A 17,414-nucleotide genomic window follows, 5' to 3' on the forward strand; every position below is an offset into this window, starting at 1 on the left:
TGAAAATTCTAAAAAGTGGGTAATTATTTAGTTGACCTCTGTCCACACTATGCTTTGATCTGCCACATACAATATGTAGTTAACCTAAATAATCTGTACTTCAGAATCATTCCCAAGACAAAGTTATAACAAGGCAGAAAATAATGCCCCAAACCCCCCCCCCCCCCCCAAAAAAAACAATGATCAATTTAAGATTACAATTAGATTTAACTGAAGCTGCAGCTCTAAAATATAAATGGAATGGACGGAAAACGTATGGCAATACTGGTGCTTTTGTCTGCCCTCCTTTACTGAATTGGATGTCCAAATGACAACTGTGAAAAGGGTCATTAAAACAACAACACGAGCAGTGACCTAAGACCTTTGCACAGTACTGTGGATTCTACTTGTAAGAGCACAAATGAGAATGACTGACATGGTTATGCTCTGAAGGCAATGAATAACACTGAGGGCAGAGCTGCAGTGACGTAGGAGTCATTGCTCCAACCTGCTCTTCTCACAGTGTGCTCATCAGACATTTTGCTTCAGACAAGTGAGCTGCAAACATCTGACCGCAAAACTCCTCCGGAGAGCCCTTCAGAGTCGTTGGGCACTTTGTCTTCCTCTACTTCATCAGGTGGGGACCCTTTTCACCACATAATAATAAGCTGTGTGTGTGCATGTATTGCTGTGACGTCTGGTTGTGTAATGGCAGATCCCAGCATGCATCCTGTATGTGGTGTCATTGGCTGCCTCACTGTGTTGGGGGCTCTCCTGTTACTGCCCTTGACATGTCTCAGCACCATGTTGACCGTGATCGGAATCTGCATAGCCTGGAAGGCCCCTTGGAAGTTCATGCGTGTGGCTCTACACACCTTCAAAAGAGACATCATGTAATTTACTCTTATTTGTAATGATTTCTTCTCTTTCATTTGCGACTTTCTCTTGCAGTCCAATTTACTCACATTCCTCCTTTATCATTTCCTGATAGGTGTTTGATTGTTATCCTGCGAGTAAGGTTTGCAATGTACCAAAATGCCAGAAAAAGGAGAACCATACCTGTTTTCTTTGCTAAGACGGTCGCACAGCACCCAGACAAACCAGCGCTTATCTATGAGCCCACTGGAGAGGTGAGCACAGCCACATTATTTTCAATTCTTTGTATGCATCAACTGGGCATTAACTGCCCGGCCGGGCAGCCGGGAGGGGAATGCTCCATACAGAGTAAGGCCATTGGTAGTGTAAAGGTTCACATAGCTGATACCCACTCAACGCGCTGTTCAGAATAATTAATTCATAATTAAGCCCAATACAGTTTGTTGGCCGTGGGTTTTCTTCTGGTACTTCTGCCCACATTCTGACAACACGCATGCTAGGTTGATTGAAGACTATAAATTGTCCATAGCTGTGAATGTGAGCATCAAAGATCATTCATCTATAGGTGCCCTGCGATTGACTGACGACGAGTTCGAGGTGTACACCGCCCATCATCCAAAGTCAGCTGGGATAGGATCCCGCGCACCCGCAACCTTAATGAGGACAAGGTCTATTGAAATTGGATGGATGGATATCGGGCCATTGGCAGCATGCTAATTTGGTGTTGCTGCTGCGGGGTCATTTCCCACTCAATGTCCAAAACACAATTACTCTCTGATTGAAGAAGAATAGTCCAGTGTGTAGTCCATCATTCACTCCCTCATGTCAGTGGGCAATATGTTTCATAAGGAATCACAAATGTTTTTTTGTTGTTGTTGGTTTTTTGTTGTTGTCTGTGGGGTCACAACATGACGTAAAATAGGTCATAGATAAGAAAACCACATCCCAAAATAAGAGAGTATACTCGTTGTCCTCCTATAACAGGGGTCACCAACATGGTGCTCCCAAAGACCAGCGTGGCTGTTCTAAAAATACTGTAGCTCACCAGTGATGGGGCATTGTGATTTCCTTGGAGTGTGATCGTTTGAAAATGTAAACACTTGCAGATGTATAGAAATAGTTTTTTATATTAACATTTATCAGTTTCCTACCTTGTTGATAATTATTGCGAGGAATTGTTAACGTGATCTGTGTCTTAACATAATAACAATTACATATATCCATCCATCCATCCATCCATTTTCTGAGCCGCTTCTCCTCACTAGGGTCGCGGGCGTGCCGGAGCCTATCCCAGCTGTCATCGGGCAAGAGGCGGGGCACACCCTGAATTGGTTGCCAACCAATCGCAAGACACACATAAACAAACAACCATTCACACCTAGGGGCAATTTGGAGACTTCAATTAACCTATCCCCGCATGTTTTTGGGATGTGGGAGGAAACCGGCGTGCCTGGCAAAAACCCACGCAGGCACGGGGAGAACATGCAAACTCCACACAGGCAGGACTGGGGATTGAACCCCGGTCCTCAGAACTGTGAGACTGACGCTCTAACCAGTCGACCACCGTGCCACCACAATTACATATAATTAAAGTACATTTGAGTGAATTTGTTATTTTAGAATCCCTTTGCATTTTCAAAAAGGTTGGTGAGGTGATCCCTGACCTACAGTATATTCCCTATGTAAAAACACCCATTTAAAAACTGACCACATATTCAAAGGCACTTCCACTGCTGAAAATAAGGCTGGATTTGATAATAAGTTGTTTTCAATTTCATAACATAGATTGCTTATTTTGTTGTTTTCAGGTCTGGACTTTCAGGGAACTGCAGGAACAATGCCATGCTGTGGCTCACTGGGCGCTGACACAAGGGTGGGCAGAGGGGGACGTGGTGGCGTTGTACATGGAAAGCTGTCTTTTATTGGTGGCTTTGTGGTTGGGTCTCGCTATGGTGGGTGTGGAGGTTGCGCTCATCAACTACAACCTGCGGTTGAAATCACTGCAGCACTGTGTTAGTGCGTCCAGGGCACGTGCGTTGGTGTTTGGCGGCGAGCTAACTGAAGGTGGGAAAGTAGATTATGCACTCACAAGCCTTTTTATTAGGTACATACAAAATCTAATGAGATCCAACACAAGAACTACATGAATAATTCTGCCTTTGCAAAAATTGTAGTGCTCACATTATCTATTAATTTAATAATATACTGTATAGTATATTATTCTGGCCAATTTACTGCATGTTGCTCAATAACATACTCGATGGACCAAAATATTACAAACACCTCTCAATACAGCTCTTGTATTGGATTAGATTGTGCAGTTGTACCTACTGCTGGGGTCATAGGATCATAGGGAGAAACAATGACGACTTTGATTTTCTTCCAGCTGTGTTTGCGGTGAGAGATTCTCTGCACTCCGACATGGTTTTGTTTTGTAATGGTGGACAGACAGGTGACGAGAGGCTCGGTTGTCTCAAAGCTGGGAATCTGGATGAACTGCTGGCACGTACACCCAAGCACCCACCCAGCTACACACTCAATAAGACATTTAGCGGTGAGTCTCCTGCAGTGTGCTTCAGGTTAAGGGTGCGATTGTGGTGCCAAAGCTTGCTAATACATAGCATACGTGTCACAAAGTCGGAATTGCGACACCTCCATTTTGTAAAGCAAGTTTCTGCACGCAGAGCAAACACGCACACATTTTTACTTTCCAAAAGATCTCCGTGGTACATGTTTCATCCTTTGTCATTCATGTTACATTTTTTTCAAACATTTGTTTTCTACATTTTCAAATTAACAATTCATTTGTTTGTCTTCTATTTTGACCTCTTTTTCACACAACATTCCGAACTTCATGCTTGTCAAGTCTTGGCCTGTATAGCCTGTCAGAAACATTTGAGGTATTGACGAAGAGACAATCCTGTAAAGGAATGATGGGGGAGGTCTGCTAGCAGACCACACAGAAGTATAAAATACAACCCCAATTCCAATGAAGTTGGGACGTTGTGTTAAACATAAATTAATACAGAATGCTACAATGATTACAGGTTCAACCTATAGTCCCAAGAATGAGAAAGAATTCCACCTGCAAAGCTTCACCAATTAATGTCCTCAGTTCCCAAACGTTTATTGAATGTTGTTAAAAGAAAAGGGGACATAACACAGTGGTAAACATGACCCCGTCCCAGCTTTTCTGGAACGTGTTGCAGCCATAAAATTCTAAGTTCATGATTATATGCTTAAAACAATAAAGTTGATCAGTTTGAACATTCAATATCTTGTGTTTGTAGTGTATTCAATTAAATATAGGTTGAACATGATTTGCAAATCATTGTATTCTGTTTTTATTTATGTTTAACACAACGTCCCAACTTCATTGGAATAAGGGTTGTACTTGAATTGCTCTACATTTAGTGCTATAATATTGTACTTTCCACTCTTCTGGTAATCATTTCTACAAGAAGTTGGAAATTCATCCAGAAGAACATTTGCGAGGTCACCTGAAAGAGGCTCCAACGGCACACCATCTCTGTTGTAGTTCATCCCATAGGTGTTTGATGGGATTGAGGTCAGGGCTCCCATGTACTTCCGTACCATGTACTGCCTCGCCCAAACTGCTCCAACAAAGTTGGAAGCATACAGTTGTCCAATCTGTTTTGGTCAGATGAAGAATTGGATTTCAACTCTGAACAAACTTTGACCGATTGATTGATTTACTGATAAAGACATGTCTCAATACATTTTCCTCATGTTCTGCATGCATTTTAAAATATTTTTCATTGTAAATGTTTATGATGGGTTCAGCTATTTTCCTCTTTCTTCCCTGTCACTGCATGTAGACAGACTTTTCTACATTTACACATCTGGCACAACAGGAATGCCAAAAGCAGCTGTGGTGGTTCACAGTCGGTAAGTTGACGTGAGAGTTCAAAGAACTGCAGAGGTGTCAGATGTCACGGAACGTTATGGAAATCACTCAACGCTGACTCGTTACAGCCACGGATTGTTCCGGATATTGGGCACATATATTCTTCAAATATTGTTGACTTATGTTCTATAGAGAATATCTTTTTCTATAGATAAAAAAAAAAAAAAGAACCCAAAATGCATATGATTTTCACAGACTTTTGTTGTAGCACCAATAATTATTGGGCGCTTCAAAAAGCAAATGTTTGTGATTAAGGTGCTAATCAGGTTTATCACTGATACATGGTACTCACTCAACATTTTCCTTCCTAGCTATTACCGCATCGCTGCGTTCGGTTTTTATGCTTTTGGTTTGCGACATGATGATGTCATCTACAACTGTCTTCCTCTATATCACTCTGCAGGTAAGACCATTTTGCACATTAATTTGTCTAACAATTTACAGTACATTTGTATTTCTGTCCATTTCAGTTGAACAATTTTCTTTTTCAAAGACATTGACCAAATTTCCTGTTTCTCCTTACCCAACACAAAGAAGGATGTTGAACTGTAATTTAAAATGCCTGTGAATATTCTCATTCATCCAGGTCATTTGGGGCATTGAATTGATCGCAACTGGACTGTTTTGTTTGTCTTTGAAGATGTTTCGCCTCTCATCCGAGCAGGCTTCATCAGTTCACTAGCCAGTGTTTGTGTGGAAGACTCAAATATGTATGCTCCATCTTAGAGGCATGCCCCACACCACGTATGGAATCATTCTTTCGTCCGTCCACCAGAGTCATTGGGTAGAAACTCCCTCATTGATATTCCATTCAGTTGTAAAGTGGTCGTGGAGTTACTTAAGGATCAAGGAGGCCGTGTTGTTTGTTGGAGAATGAATTACTGAGTTTCTTTGGAATGGACCAAAGGAGTTGTAAGTAGGGGATAGGTAATGTCGTAAGCCCCCTCCTCTGTTAAGTGATGGTTTTTCCACCTTGGTGTATATGGCCAGGCCTCTCTCATTCCTCTTTCAAACCATTTGTGTTCCCTGTACAGAAGATACACATATTGTCCTAAAAAGAGTCTTGACCTCAGCTGTCTATGTGCACCTCCAAGAGAAACAATCAGAATCAGAATCGTCTTTATTTGCCAAGTATGTCCAAAGAACACACAAGGACTCCGGTATTTGGAGCCGCTCTAGTACGACAACAGACAGTCAATTGACAGGAAACACTTTTGAGACATAAAGACATTGACAAAAACAGTCACTGAGCAATAAAAGGTTGCGAGTTATCTGCTAATGCCGGTACAATTTATTTTATTTTATTTTATTTATTTTTTTTGGACAATTGTGCAAAAAGATGCAGAGTCCTCCAACACTTTGAGCAGTTCGAATGACTAATCTCGCAATGGTCCGGTGCAATGATCATTGTCCATAGGGTGCAGAGACTTCAAGGAATGTATGCAGTTTAAAGTTAGTAGTAGTGCGATAATGTGGGACAATGTTGATTGTGCAAATGTTGCAGATACTCCTCAGTCAGTGTGGGGCAGATGCTACTCTGGCATGAGTGGCCAGTATTGGTCAACAACAGATATGCAAATAGAGCAGCGTGGCGAGACTACTACAGTGAGTGCAAGAGTAGTATATAATTGGCCCGACAGAAATGTGACAACAAACTCAAGACAAAAACAAAAATTGCAGCATGTTGCAATGGAATTGTAGGTTAGCTGTTTAAGAAGTTGATTGCAGATTGTCTTGTCTTAGTTCTGGCAGCGTGCAAGTCCTCAAGGGTGGGTAGGGGGGTGCCGACAATCTTTTCAGCAGTTTTGATTGTCCGTTGCAGTCCGAGGTTGTCTTTTTTTGTGGCAGCACCAAACCAGACTGTAATGGAAGAACACAGGACTGATACGATGACCGCTGTGTAGAACTGCCTCAGCAGCTCCTGTGGCAGGCCGTGCTTTCTCAGAAGCCGCAGGAAGTACATCCTCTGCTGGGCCTTTTTAAGGACGGAGTTGATGTTGATCGCCCACTTCAGGTCCTGAGAGACTGTAATTCCCAGGATCTTGAAGGTCTCGACGGTTGATACAATACTCTTTTGAGGACGTTGGAGCATAAATACAACTCCAATTCCAATGAAGTTGGGACGTTGTGTTAAACATAAATAAAAACAGAATACAATAATTTGCAAATCATGTCCAACCTATATTTAATTGAATACACTACAAAGACAAGATATTTAATGTTCAAACTGATAAACTTGATTGTTTTGAGCAAATAATCATTAACTTCAAATTTTATGGCTACAACACATTCCAAAAAAGCTGGGACAGGTGGCAAAAAAAGACTGCGAAAGTTGAGGAATGCTCATCAAACACCTGTTTGGAACATCCCACAGGTGAACAGGCTAATTGGGAACAGGTGGGTGTCATGATTGGGTATATAAGGAGCTTCCCTGAATTGCTCAGTCATTCACAGTCGTGTCTTCAGGGCCAAAGAGGAAAAGAACCATCCATACTGTTATGGACGCAAAGTTCAAAAGCCAGCATCTGTGATGGTATGGGGCTGTGTTAGTGCCAATAGCATGGCTAACTTACACATCTGTGAAGGCACCATTAATGCTGAAAGGTACATACAGGTTTTGGAGAAACATATGCTGCCATCCAAGCAATGTCTTTTTCATGGACGCCCCTGCTTATTTCTTATTTTTTTCTTATTTTGGCAAGACAATGCCAAACCACATTCTGCACGTGTTACAACAGCGTGGCTTTGTAGTAAAAGAGTGCGGGTACTAGACTGGCCTGCCTGCAGTCCAGACTTGTCTCCCATTGAAAATGTGTGGCGCATTATGAAGCGTAAAATACGACAACGGAGACCCCGGACTGTTGAACAGCTGAAGCTGTACATCAAGCAAGAATGGGAAAGAATTCCACCTACAAAGCTTCAACAATTAGTGTCCTCAGTTCCCAAACGTTTATTGAATGTTGTTAAAAGAAAAGGTGATGTAACAGTGGTAAACATGACCCTGTCCCAGCTTTTCTGGAACGTGTTGCAGCCATAAAATTCTAAGTTCATGATTATTTGCTCAAAACAATCAAGTTTATCAGTTTAAACATTAAATAGCCTGTCTTTGTAGTGTATTCAATTAAATATAGGTTGAACATGATTTGCAAATCATTGTATTCTGTTTTTATTTGAGTTTAACACAACGTCCCAACTTCATTGGAATTGGGGGTTGTAGTTGATTCTTCCACACAAACAGTGGCTAGTGCGTCCTAACTAAGCCTTGTTGCATGAACTGATGAAGCCTGCTCGGATGAGAGCCGAAACGTCTTCAAAGACAAACAGAACAGACCAGTTGCGATTGCCTGAGAATGCAATTTAAAATAATTGTCATTTACAATTGCAAACAGTTATACCCTAATGTGCGTGCTTGCAGGAACTATCATGGGTGTAGGGCAAAGTTTGCTGTTTGGTTTGACTATTGTCATCAGAAATAAGTTCTCAGCCAGAAGGTTCTGGGATGATTGTGTTAAACACAACTGCACAGTGAGTACATTGTCATTTCTAATACCTGATAATTGCAGAAAATCTTTTATTTTTGATGGTGTTACTACTCTTGATGATTGCATTGTACTGTACTGTATATGCAGGTAATCCAATATATAGGAGAGATTTGTCGATACTTGTTAGCCCAACCGACTCACTCATCTGAGGGACAGCACCAGGTCCGTGTTGCCATTGGTAACGGCCTCCGTCCATCCGTGTGGGAGGAGTTTGTGAGGAGATTCAGAATAAAACGGGTTGGGGAATTTTATGGCGCCACAGAGTGCAACTGCAGCCTGGTCAACATTGATGGAAAAGTGAGTTTCTGTGCATTGCACTGTCTTTGATTAATCTTTCCTATCTCATTTTGCTTATATTGTTTCTTGGTCAGGTGGGCGCATGTGGCTTCAACAGTCGCATCCTGCCAAGCTTTTACCCCATCAGACTGGTCAGAGTGCAGGAAGACAGTAGAGAACTGCTCAGAGATGTGCAGGGACTCTGTATTCCCTGTCAGCCTGGTAACAATGAATACTTGTACACACGCTGTGTGCATTTTAGTAGGTTAAATTAAATTGGGCTCATTACTTTTTGACTGCCCCTCCTAATATTGCCTGCTTTGATTGAAACTGTCAGTGAGGTGTTATATATTTGAGTGATTATTATTTAGAGCTGGATTATTTATATCTGGTTAAGGTTTATAACCCTGTACTGTATGTGTTAAGTTGTAAATTTTGATATAGCACTTTTAATGGATTGTATTCCCCAATCTTGCAGGTGTACTCAATATTATGGCCGACATGTGAATGTTGTATACGGGACATGGATTAACGTCTCTCTTCTTTCCTCTGTCTGACTCCAGGGGAACCAGGGATGTTAGTGGGCCACATCAACGATAAGGATCCACTCAGAAGATTCGATGGCTACGCTGATCAGGATTCCACCAATCAGAAAATAGCACACGATGTCTTCAAGACGGGGGACTCAGCCTACGTCTCAGGCATGATGCCATTTGTCATTTGCTGAGTCACATACTGCAAATAATGCTTCTGACTGAGACAAGTGAGGATGATTCAGACAGAGTGGGAACATGTCTGAAGTGTTTCCCAACTTTCAGCCATTGTGGGACAGTTCAGTGTCTTGTGCATGGGAAAGCAATTAATTACAAAAAAAATAATAGAAAATTCAGAATTACGATACACTAAAGGACGTGAACCATTCAGGTGAAGTTATTGGTAATATTGTCTCCCGACTGAGTACAGCACACAGGGGGCAGAGATGTTTGCCTAATGTCAGCAGGGATTGGTTTCGTTCATTTACGATCACTTATGTTGCCAGGTTCATTCTAGTTAGCCCAAAGGTTTTTGATGGGGTTAAAGGTCAAGGCTCTCAAATTCCCCTACACCAAGCATGCCTATATGGACCTTGCTTTGTGTACCTGGACCAGAATAAGGCCTTTCCCAAACTGTTGGAAGTACGGAATTGTCCAAAATGGGTTGAGCCAACCCTAATAGATTATTTAATTAGTAAAGTCGTTTGTCACAATGATTAAGATTTTATAGTATGCGTCTAAACATGACCATAAGGCTTGTCTGTCTTCATGAGTGGGCGGTACCTGGATGACACAACCTGACGTGACTTGCCAAGAACTATTTACTTGGCAGTATATGTAGCAATGTGTGCACAATACAAAAACATAAATAAATCAATACATTTTTTAAAATCCATACTTGCTTTCTTTTTTGTGCTGTGTTGTGAGAAAGACAAAAATTGGATTTCCTACCTGTAAAATTCTGTCTCGTCATCTCTCAGGTGACATAATGGTGATGGACGATTACGGCTATATGTACTTCAGGGACCGCTGCGGCGACACCTTTCGCTGGCGAGGGGAGAATGTTTCCACCATGGAGGTGGAGGGAGTCCTCAGTGGCCTGCTGGGACACACTGATGTCGCTGTTTATGGAGTTTGTGTGCCAGGTGGGTGCCAATGCAGCGATTGCGGAATGATACAGTCTATTAGAAGAAATCCAATATACAATATATCCAATATAGCCAATCTTTGAAGACCTAGCCCATGTGGTCTACTGAGGCCTCTGCTGCAACTTCCAGATGTCAGTCCTTGTTAAATGGGACACTCAAGCCGTACAGTCTGTTCCCACTCTTATGATGCTAGATGGCTACATGTTTACATGATTAACATCATACAATAAAAAACTATTTTAAGCTGAGTTCCCAGATCCCCTGAACATTTCATGTGCTAAGCTATCTCGCATGCTTTGGCATTCCGACCCTCCGGTGTGGATTTTTCAATTCAATTAACCTACCATCCATGGGGGGTGGGGGTGGGGGAGGGGTAGGAACCCAGAGTACCCGGGGAGAACATGCAAACTCCACACAGGGGAGGCCGGATTTGAGCCCGGCTCCTCAGAACTGTGAGGCAGATGTGCTAACCAGTCATACCGCCGAGTGTGAATGCTTGTTTGTAAATATGAGCCCTGTGATTGGGTGTCGTCCAGTCCGGGTGTGTACTTCGCCTGTTGCCCAGTCACCTGGGATAGGCTCCAACTCACCAGCAATCCTAATATGAGGACGAGCCTTAAAGAAAATGGATGGAAGCATCAATAGCAACCAAAATGAGAGAAATACAACCAAAATATACAATGAGCTCTTGAGTGAGCTCTTAATAAGGCCACAACATGAATACTGTAAGAGAGCACATGTGTTTTAGTCAATGCTTACTTATCCCAGCAATATAGTCTAGAGCTATAACAAAAGGAAAACACTCCATGCTTCGCATTGCCGGCCTACAACAATTTAAGATAAAAATAGACAAAAATATGGATGGTAAAATTCCAAACAAACTGAAATTAGTGGTCTAGAAATACCCAGAGGCCAGAACTGTGCACAGCTGATTAGCGCAAGAGGATGGTAAGCAATAGTCCAGTGCAATACAAGAGTATTTCAACACACAGGCATTTGTAACGGGGGTCATCCGTGAGGTTTGAAGCCGCACGACCACCGTCCCCTGAGTTGGGAGTCGAGTGCGCTAACCAGCTGGCTAAAAACACAACCTATCAACCCACTGACCAGCGCTACTCTTAAGGCTTCCGAGAAGTGAGGTTTGACATGGAATTTTGCACAGAGAGCTGGCATCCATTATACACATAAGCGATACTATACAGAACATCAAATCTTTTGTTTTCGTGAATTGAGTGCTGCTTTACATAGCTTTCTTGTCACAACTTGTGAATATATACAGGTGTGGAGGGGAGGGCTTGTATGGCAGCAATAGCACACGAAGAAGGCCAGTTTGACCTTGATGGCTTCTTGTCCGTTGTCCAAAAAGCCCTCGCCCCGTACGCTCGTCCGGTCTTCCTGCGACTTATGCCAGCTGTGGACACTACAGGTGAGACACCAGTGGAAACTCAAGACACTACGCACAAACACGCATGCACTCACAGACAGACAGACACACACACACACACACACACACACACACACACACACACAGTTGGGGGATCTCATAAGCTTGTTTTCTGCTTCCTCAATAGGCACCTTTAAGATTCAGAAGATGCGGCTGCAGAAGGAAGGTTACAAGTCACAAAACTCCAGAGAGAAGATCTATTTTCTTAACAGCCCTGTCGGGCGTTATGAGGCTGTCACCGATGAATTGTATGACTCCATCATGGCGGGACGTGTGCGTCTATGAGACTGAAGAGACAGACATTGTTAACCACAGCAAATGATTTCTTTTTTTGTATCCTCACGGAGGGGATTTAAGACCAATAAAAATTGAAATATGGAAATGATTTTGCATTAGTATAGTGTGAGAGAGGTACTTTACACCCTTAAGTACTAAAATCCAGTCCTTGGATAAGGAGTTTAACCATGCTTACACATTTTAGGGGGAGACTGATGATAAAAGATAAAGCATACATTATAGAATAGTTTTTGTGGTTATTAGTAGCTGTTCACAGTTTAGTGTTTAGGGCCTGATTCATTGTTTTATTCTCCAGCCCATTTAGCACCATCTAGTGAGCAAAAGGACAATCAGTGCAAAACCATACTATGGAACTACAAGATATGGACAAAAGTATTGCGGCACTTGAAGGAAGAGAAAACGAAATACAATCTGGATTTCTTTTTCACTTCGCTGCTATAACAGCTTCCACTCTTCTGGTATAGTTCTCCAAATGATTTTGGGGTGTGTCTGTGTGAAATCTTGACATAGTCGTGATTTAATTAACTGAGCCGGCTCATAATCTCACACCAAAGGTGTTCAATGGGGTTGAGGTAAGGGTTCTCTACCCCACCGAACTCACACAATCATGCCTCGGTAGTCTTTGTTTTGTGCATGAGATACAGCCATGCTGGCACAGAAAAGCGGCTACCCTGACCTGTTCTCAAAAAACTGCAACAATCCATGTCACAGTCATCAAATCCATGAACTGCATCATGCAGCCTGCTGCTACAAAATGCCCCTATAATATACAGTGTGTGTGTTTGTGTGCACACTGTATGAATTTGTTATGATTCATCTAAAAGGCATCTGTTTGCAAAATGTATTTACAAAGGGTGAGAACATGGCCAAGCTGTGGTCACAGGAAAGCTTTTGGATGAAATTCTAGGCAACAGGCATGAGAGGGTTTCTTTTGTGTGCTCCTTGGAGAGGTCTGCTCTCACTTGGTGACTTTGTACAACTGTATGGCTTTGTGACAACCTTGTAACCCAAAGAAACAGTAATAATCAGGCAGACTGTGTGCACACGCTCTGTGAAAGTGGTGTTATACATCACTATTGATGGGACAACTGCCCCACGCCAATTTTTATCCTTTTGTGGTCTTGAATAGCAGGGAGTGGGACCATGAAAAATGTTTCTGATACGGTCTTGCAACTGTTCAAAGTTAAAGAAGCCAATTCAGTTTGATAGTGTTACTACTGTCAGTGTGCCTAGTAGTTTTTTTTTTTTTTTTGTAAATGAAAGACACATTGCTTCATTTTATAACAGTGTTTTCATAGCAGACAATATCCATAAAAGTTGAATTCAACTCAACAACCACGAAGAGTCCAGTTTCCTCGATTCAACTTTTGCGGATATTGGTCTTGTTTTGAAAACACACAGATGCGGATTACCATGAGCCGGATGCCTGAGAATATACAAAGACATACCTGACAAAACACAACACATGGATACCTGATTTCTTCTGGCAGTCAACTGAGGCCACAAAAGTAAACTATGTCCTCCATGTATGCATATTGTTTACGTGAAGACTGCTCACTTTGCTTTGATGCTCAAGGGACCATACAGGCTCTGACTCATCATCAGGAAATGAAACAGGGAGCTTTGGAGGGGGCAGGTGGTGGTGGTGGGGGATCCACATATGAAGACACTTTGGTTTGGCTCAGCTGGAATGTACCAAATGAAAGCAGGGAACACTGGAGTGTGTATTTGGTAGGACAGCTGTTACAGGCATTAGTCTTAATGGGAGGCCAACTGGAAGTTTGTGAGATGTGTGGAAGGCACTGATAATGCAAGATGTAAAGTGTGATGTTCAGACAAAGTGTGTGCAATTCACCCTGTAAGTTGGTACTTAGCTGTACTGATAGGTGTCATTAGGGTCGTGAAATACAATTATGCTGGTTCTTGGCTTTGGCCACATTGAGCTCAGAAAACGATATTGTCGAAGATTAGTTAAAAAAGTGATTTTTCACACTCGCATACATTACTATGCAACAGTGGCGGGCTGTTCATTTGGTACCTAGGCCTTCAGTGGGGACATGTCTAACTTAATCCACCTCTTAATGCCACTCTCTATTATAGAAACCATCAATAACAACAGGCAACAGTTCCATGTACACCATCTGGAGCAGTTTGAAATCAATATCTAATATCATGGCAAAAATGTAAAACATCTTAAACTATATCATCCTCACCAGAGATGCTGATTATTAAATATATGAATGTGTGCAGATGGCTACAGGTGTGTTTTGCTAGTCAAAGTTGGCTGTAACAAGTTTTTATCTGACCATCCCATCAAAGGGTGGGAAAATGCTGACATCATTAAGGACCATGTGAGCATGAATTTAAAATCAGATTGGTTCAAGAAACACTTCCATTGCTCATGTAGTTTAACCCTCTGACGCGTGCGGTCACTACAGTGGACAGCTACTTATAGGAATCTCGTTAGTAATGCATCAGAGGGTTAAGTTATATAAACCAGTACTACTGATTCTGAAGGCCGTGGGCAGATTAGATTGAGATGGCAAGTTGGCAACACACCCTCAAACCTGAGTAGACAAAGAATCTAACATGTAAATACCTAGCCAAGTGAAATGCTATGAAACGAAGAGCAGCAAAACAAGGTGTTTGACATTGGCAGAGAAGATGTGGCAATTTTTCCTGGGCGCAACCCACATACTCAGCGCTGCTGCTCATGATGATTGCTATTAAACCTGTTAGATATTTTTTTTAAGTTTTTCATCACTGTTTGAACATTGCACAATGGCATTTCATTATTCGTGACCTACTTTAATCAATAATAATCACCCAATAATAATTACTCTACATTACACAGAATGAACTTCAAATAGTGAAAGGTTTTTATTCTCTGATTGAGCAGACATACAGTACTCAGAGACAACAGGTTTTGTTGACAGTTTCGTGTTGTTAACCCGCAAGCGGTTAGAGCAAGTCTGCATCAGTCAGAACTGTTATCTGTTGTGGCAATCTTACCCCCCCCCCCCCCCCCTCCCCCACCTCCCCTCTCTCTTGGAGAGGGGCACGGCAACAGCTACCAAGAGTTTTATTTTGTGTGATTTGAGATTTTGTTTCATCTGACCTGTGTGTTGATGCGAAAGACCAGCGCTGAAATTATCCTGCTATACAGTATTGCTGATTCTATCAATATTCTTTGCAAACTTAACGTTGGCCTTTTCACTGAGTCTCTTCCGACAAGCTGTTCGATTCAAGAAATGAAAGAGGAAATTCTGTTTTTTTCTGTAGTTACATGAGTATCATTGTCTGTGCATGTGTACAATTTATGCATGCTGCTATTGCTCCTGGCATTTGGAAAAGGTAGGGGTGGAGGGCGAAGTGATCGCTCAGAAATCATGTTAGTTTTACACGTGTCAACACATTGCATGTGTGCAATGTACTGTACAGTACAGGTTCGCGAGTACAGTTGTTTTTATCTGCTTGTCGCAAAATGCCACAATAAGCAAGTGCTGCTGTTTATTTGGCCATTTAAGATGAGCAAGTACAGCATTTACAAATATGTCAAAGCCACTTTTGAAAAAAACGGTTCATGTGCCATCCATGCTCACTGGCAGGCCTTCCTGAATGCAGGAATACAATAAATCAGTCAAAGAAGGTGCTGTATGGGGGCCCAGACTCTGGTGCCCCTGCCGATGATGCATGCATGGTTTTCATGCGTCATTCGCTTGGGCTGCGGAAACAGAAGCACCAGTCATAAGATTAGCAAAACCGCACTGTATAAATAGCTTTACAATTATAACAATGTTTGCGTAAAATTGACAATGCCAGCATTAAACCTCATTCCATCAAATTAGGTTGTCTTTGTGCTGACTATCAAAAGGATGGAATTTCTTTTTAATTAACCGCAAAGACAGATGTTTAAAAGCTTTAAGGCTGTACGCATTATTTAGATCATGTTTACAATTGATACATTTAAATATGCATTATCCTCAACTCCCTGGCTTATCAAATGATATTACTACTATGCATAGGACTAAGCGAAACAAGCTGAGCGGTCGCAGTTCATCAAATTCAAGGATAATTCAATGATTTCCAACGACAACTCACACATGATGACGTTTCACCCACCATTGGCCCTTCTTGAATGGTTTTTATATAAATGTTCCTCGCTGTCCATCATCTCTTCCCACTCTTCTCCCAGAAGGTTGACATTTGAGCTGAAAGGTTCTTCAGCTGGTGCCATGATTCCTGACTCTCGACAGCTTGCGCAGTTGAGCTGTGTGGGGTCAAGCATAGTGTGAGTAAGGTTTGTGTGAAACTTTACTGCAGTTAATTTTTGATGTCATATTCACTGCCAGAATGTATATGTATTTGCATCAACGTATGTGTGCATGATCATATTTATTTTGGTTTAAGAAGCTGGCTGAGAAGAGGGGAATCGCTGCAATTCCGCATCTTCCTCTTCAGCACAGAGACGTTTCCATTGAGAGCAATATAATGATCTCGTCTCAGTTTACTCACAAATGTACTTAGTGTGAAAGTAATAGCGGTATTCATGAGATGGTGCCAAAGTATAAATACCCTGTTGCTGTACTTATAGTAGATTGTTCTGATATTTGTACTGTATTTTTCTGGCAACTTTTTACTTTTACTCTTTATATTTGAAAACAGATATTTGTACTTTCTACTGCTTACTTTGTCAAGGTAGGTTTGTCACTTTTCTCATCCTCTGCGGATAATGACAAGAGGTAAAAACGAAGTAAATATACAGAAGTAAAGTTAACATGGTTGGGATCTAGATTGACTACGATCTTCGGGTTTTAAGAGACGGAAAAAACGGGGACAGCAGCGACGCATGAAACATGGTGCAGGGAATATTAACGACCAAGGCAATAGATTCAGAGAAGCAAGCTATTCCTCATCCATGGCCTTATTTAAGAGAATTGTTGGATGTTGTATGGCAGTCTACCAGAATACGTTGTGGTGAATGTGATGTCTTGTGCCAGCCTAAAAACCACCATCTTCTGCAGTTCAAAATTGCCTGTCTATTTTGAAAAAAAAAAAAAAAACACAAGGAAAGTGTATTTTCCAGTTTTCTTCATGAGCTTATTTAGCATTTTTGTTACTCAGTTCACAGCTTTAGCAAAGCTACGGGGACATATTATTTCGACAGCATAAAAGTTGTACCAATGCTAGCTAGATCTTTATAAAAAAAAACAACAACATGAGTTGAATCAATACAACTTTTTCCAGATTGTTTTGCGTATCTGTTCTTCTAGCGCAGCGTGTGAGTGGGCTGGTAAAATTCTGCAGTTGGCAATAATCCCCGGAGTCCATTTGTAAATGCGAAGAAAAGTAACAAGCCGCCTGTGTGGATGCTCCCCGACTTCCCGTATG

General features: G+C 41.8%; 1 protein-coding gene and 1 long non-coding RNA gene across 2 annotated transcripts; one reads left to right on the top strand and one right to left on the bottom strand.

Moving 5' to 3' along the window:
• The first annotated feature begins 241 nt into the window (after positions 1-241).
• On the top strand, positions 242-12,100 carry LOC133403591 (long-chain fatty acid transport protein 1-like). The gene is made up of 14 exons (XM_061678583.1): positions 242-616; positions 695-872; positions 971-1,109; positions 2,664-2,919; positions 3,242-3,409; positions 4,695-4,764; positions 5,095-5,186; positions 8,199-8,308; positions 8,413-8,622; positions 8,697-8,823; positions 9,165-9,302; positions 10,115-10,279; positions 11,562-11,708; positions 11,854-12,100. Exons 2-14 carry the CDS (start codon positions 703-705, stop codon positions 12,009-12,011), a joined length of 1,950 nt encoding a protein of 649 aa, XP_061534567.1. The 5' UTR covers positions 242-616; positions 695-702; the 3' UTR covers positions 12,012-12,100.
• Positions 12,101-15,078: 2,978 nt separating this feature from the next.
• On the bottom strand, positions 15,079-17,388 carry LOC133403592 (uncharacterized). The gene is made up of 3 exons (XR_009768713.1): positions 16,713-17,388; positions 16,146-16,293; positions 15,079-15,747 (listed from the first exon to the last, which is right to left on the bottom strand). It is a non-coding gene; the product is annotated as an uncharacterized LOC133403592 (long non-coding RNA).
• Between the last annotated feature and the right edge of the window lie 26 nt (positions 17,389-17,414).

Source organism: Phycodurus eques, chromosome 6 (assembly GCF_024500275.1).
Source record: "Phycodurus eques isolate BA_2022a chromosome 6, UOR_Pequ_1.1, whole genome shotgun sequence".
NCBI classification, from domain to species: Eukaryota; Metazoa; Chordata; class Actinopteri; order Syngnathiformes; family Syngnathidae; genus Phycodurus; species Phycodurus eques.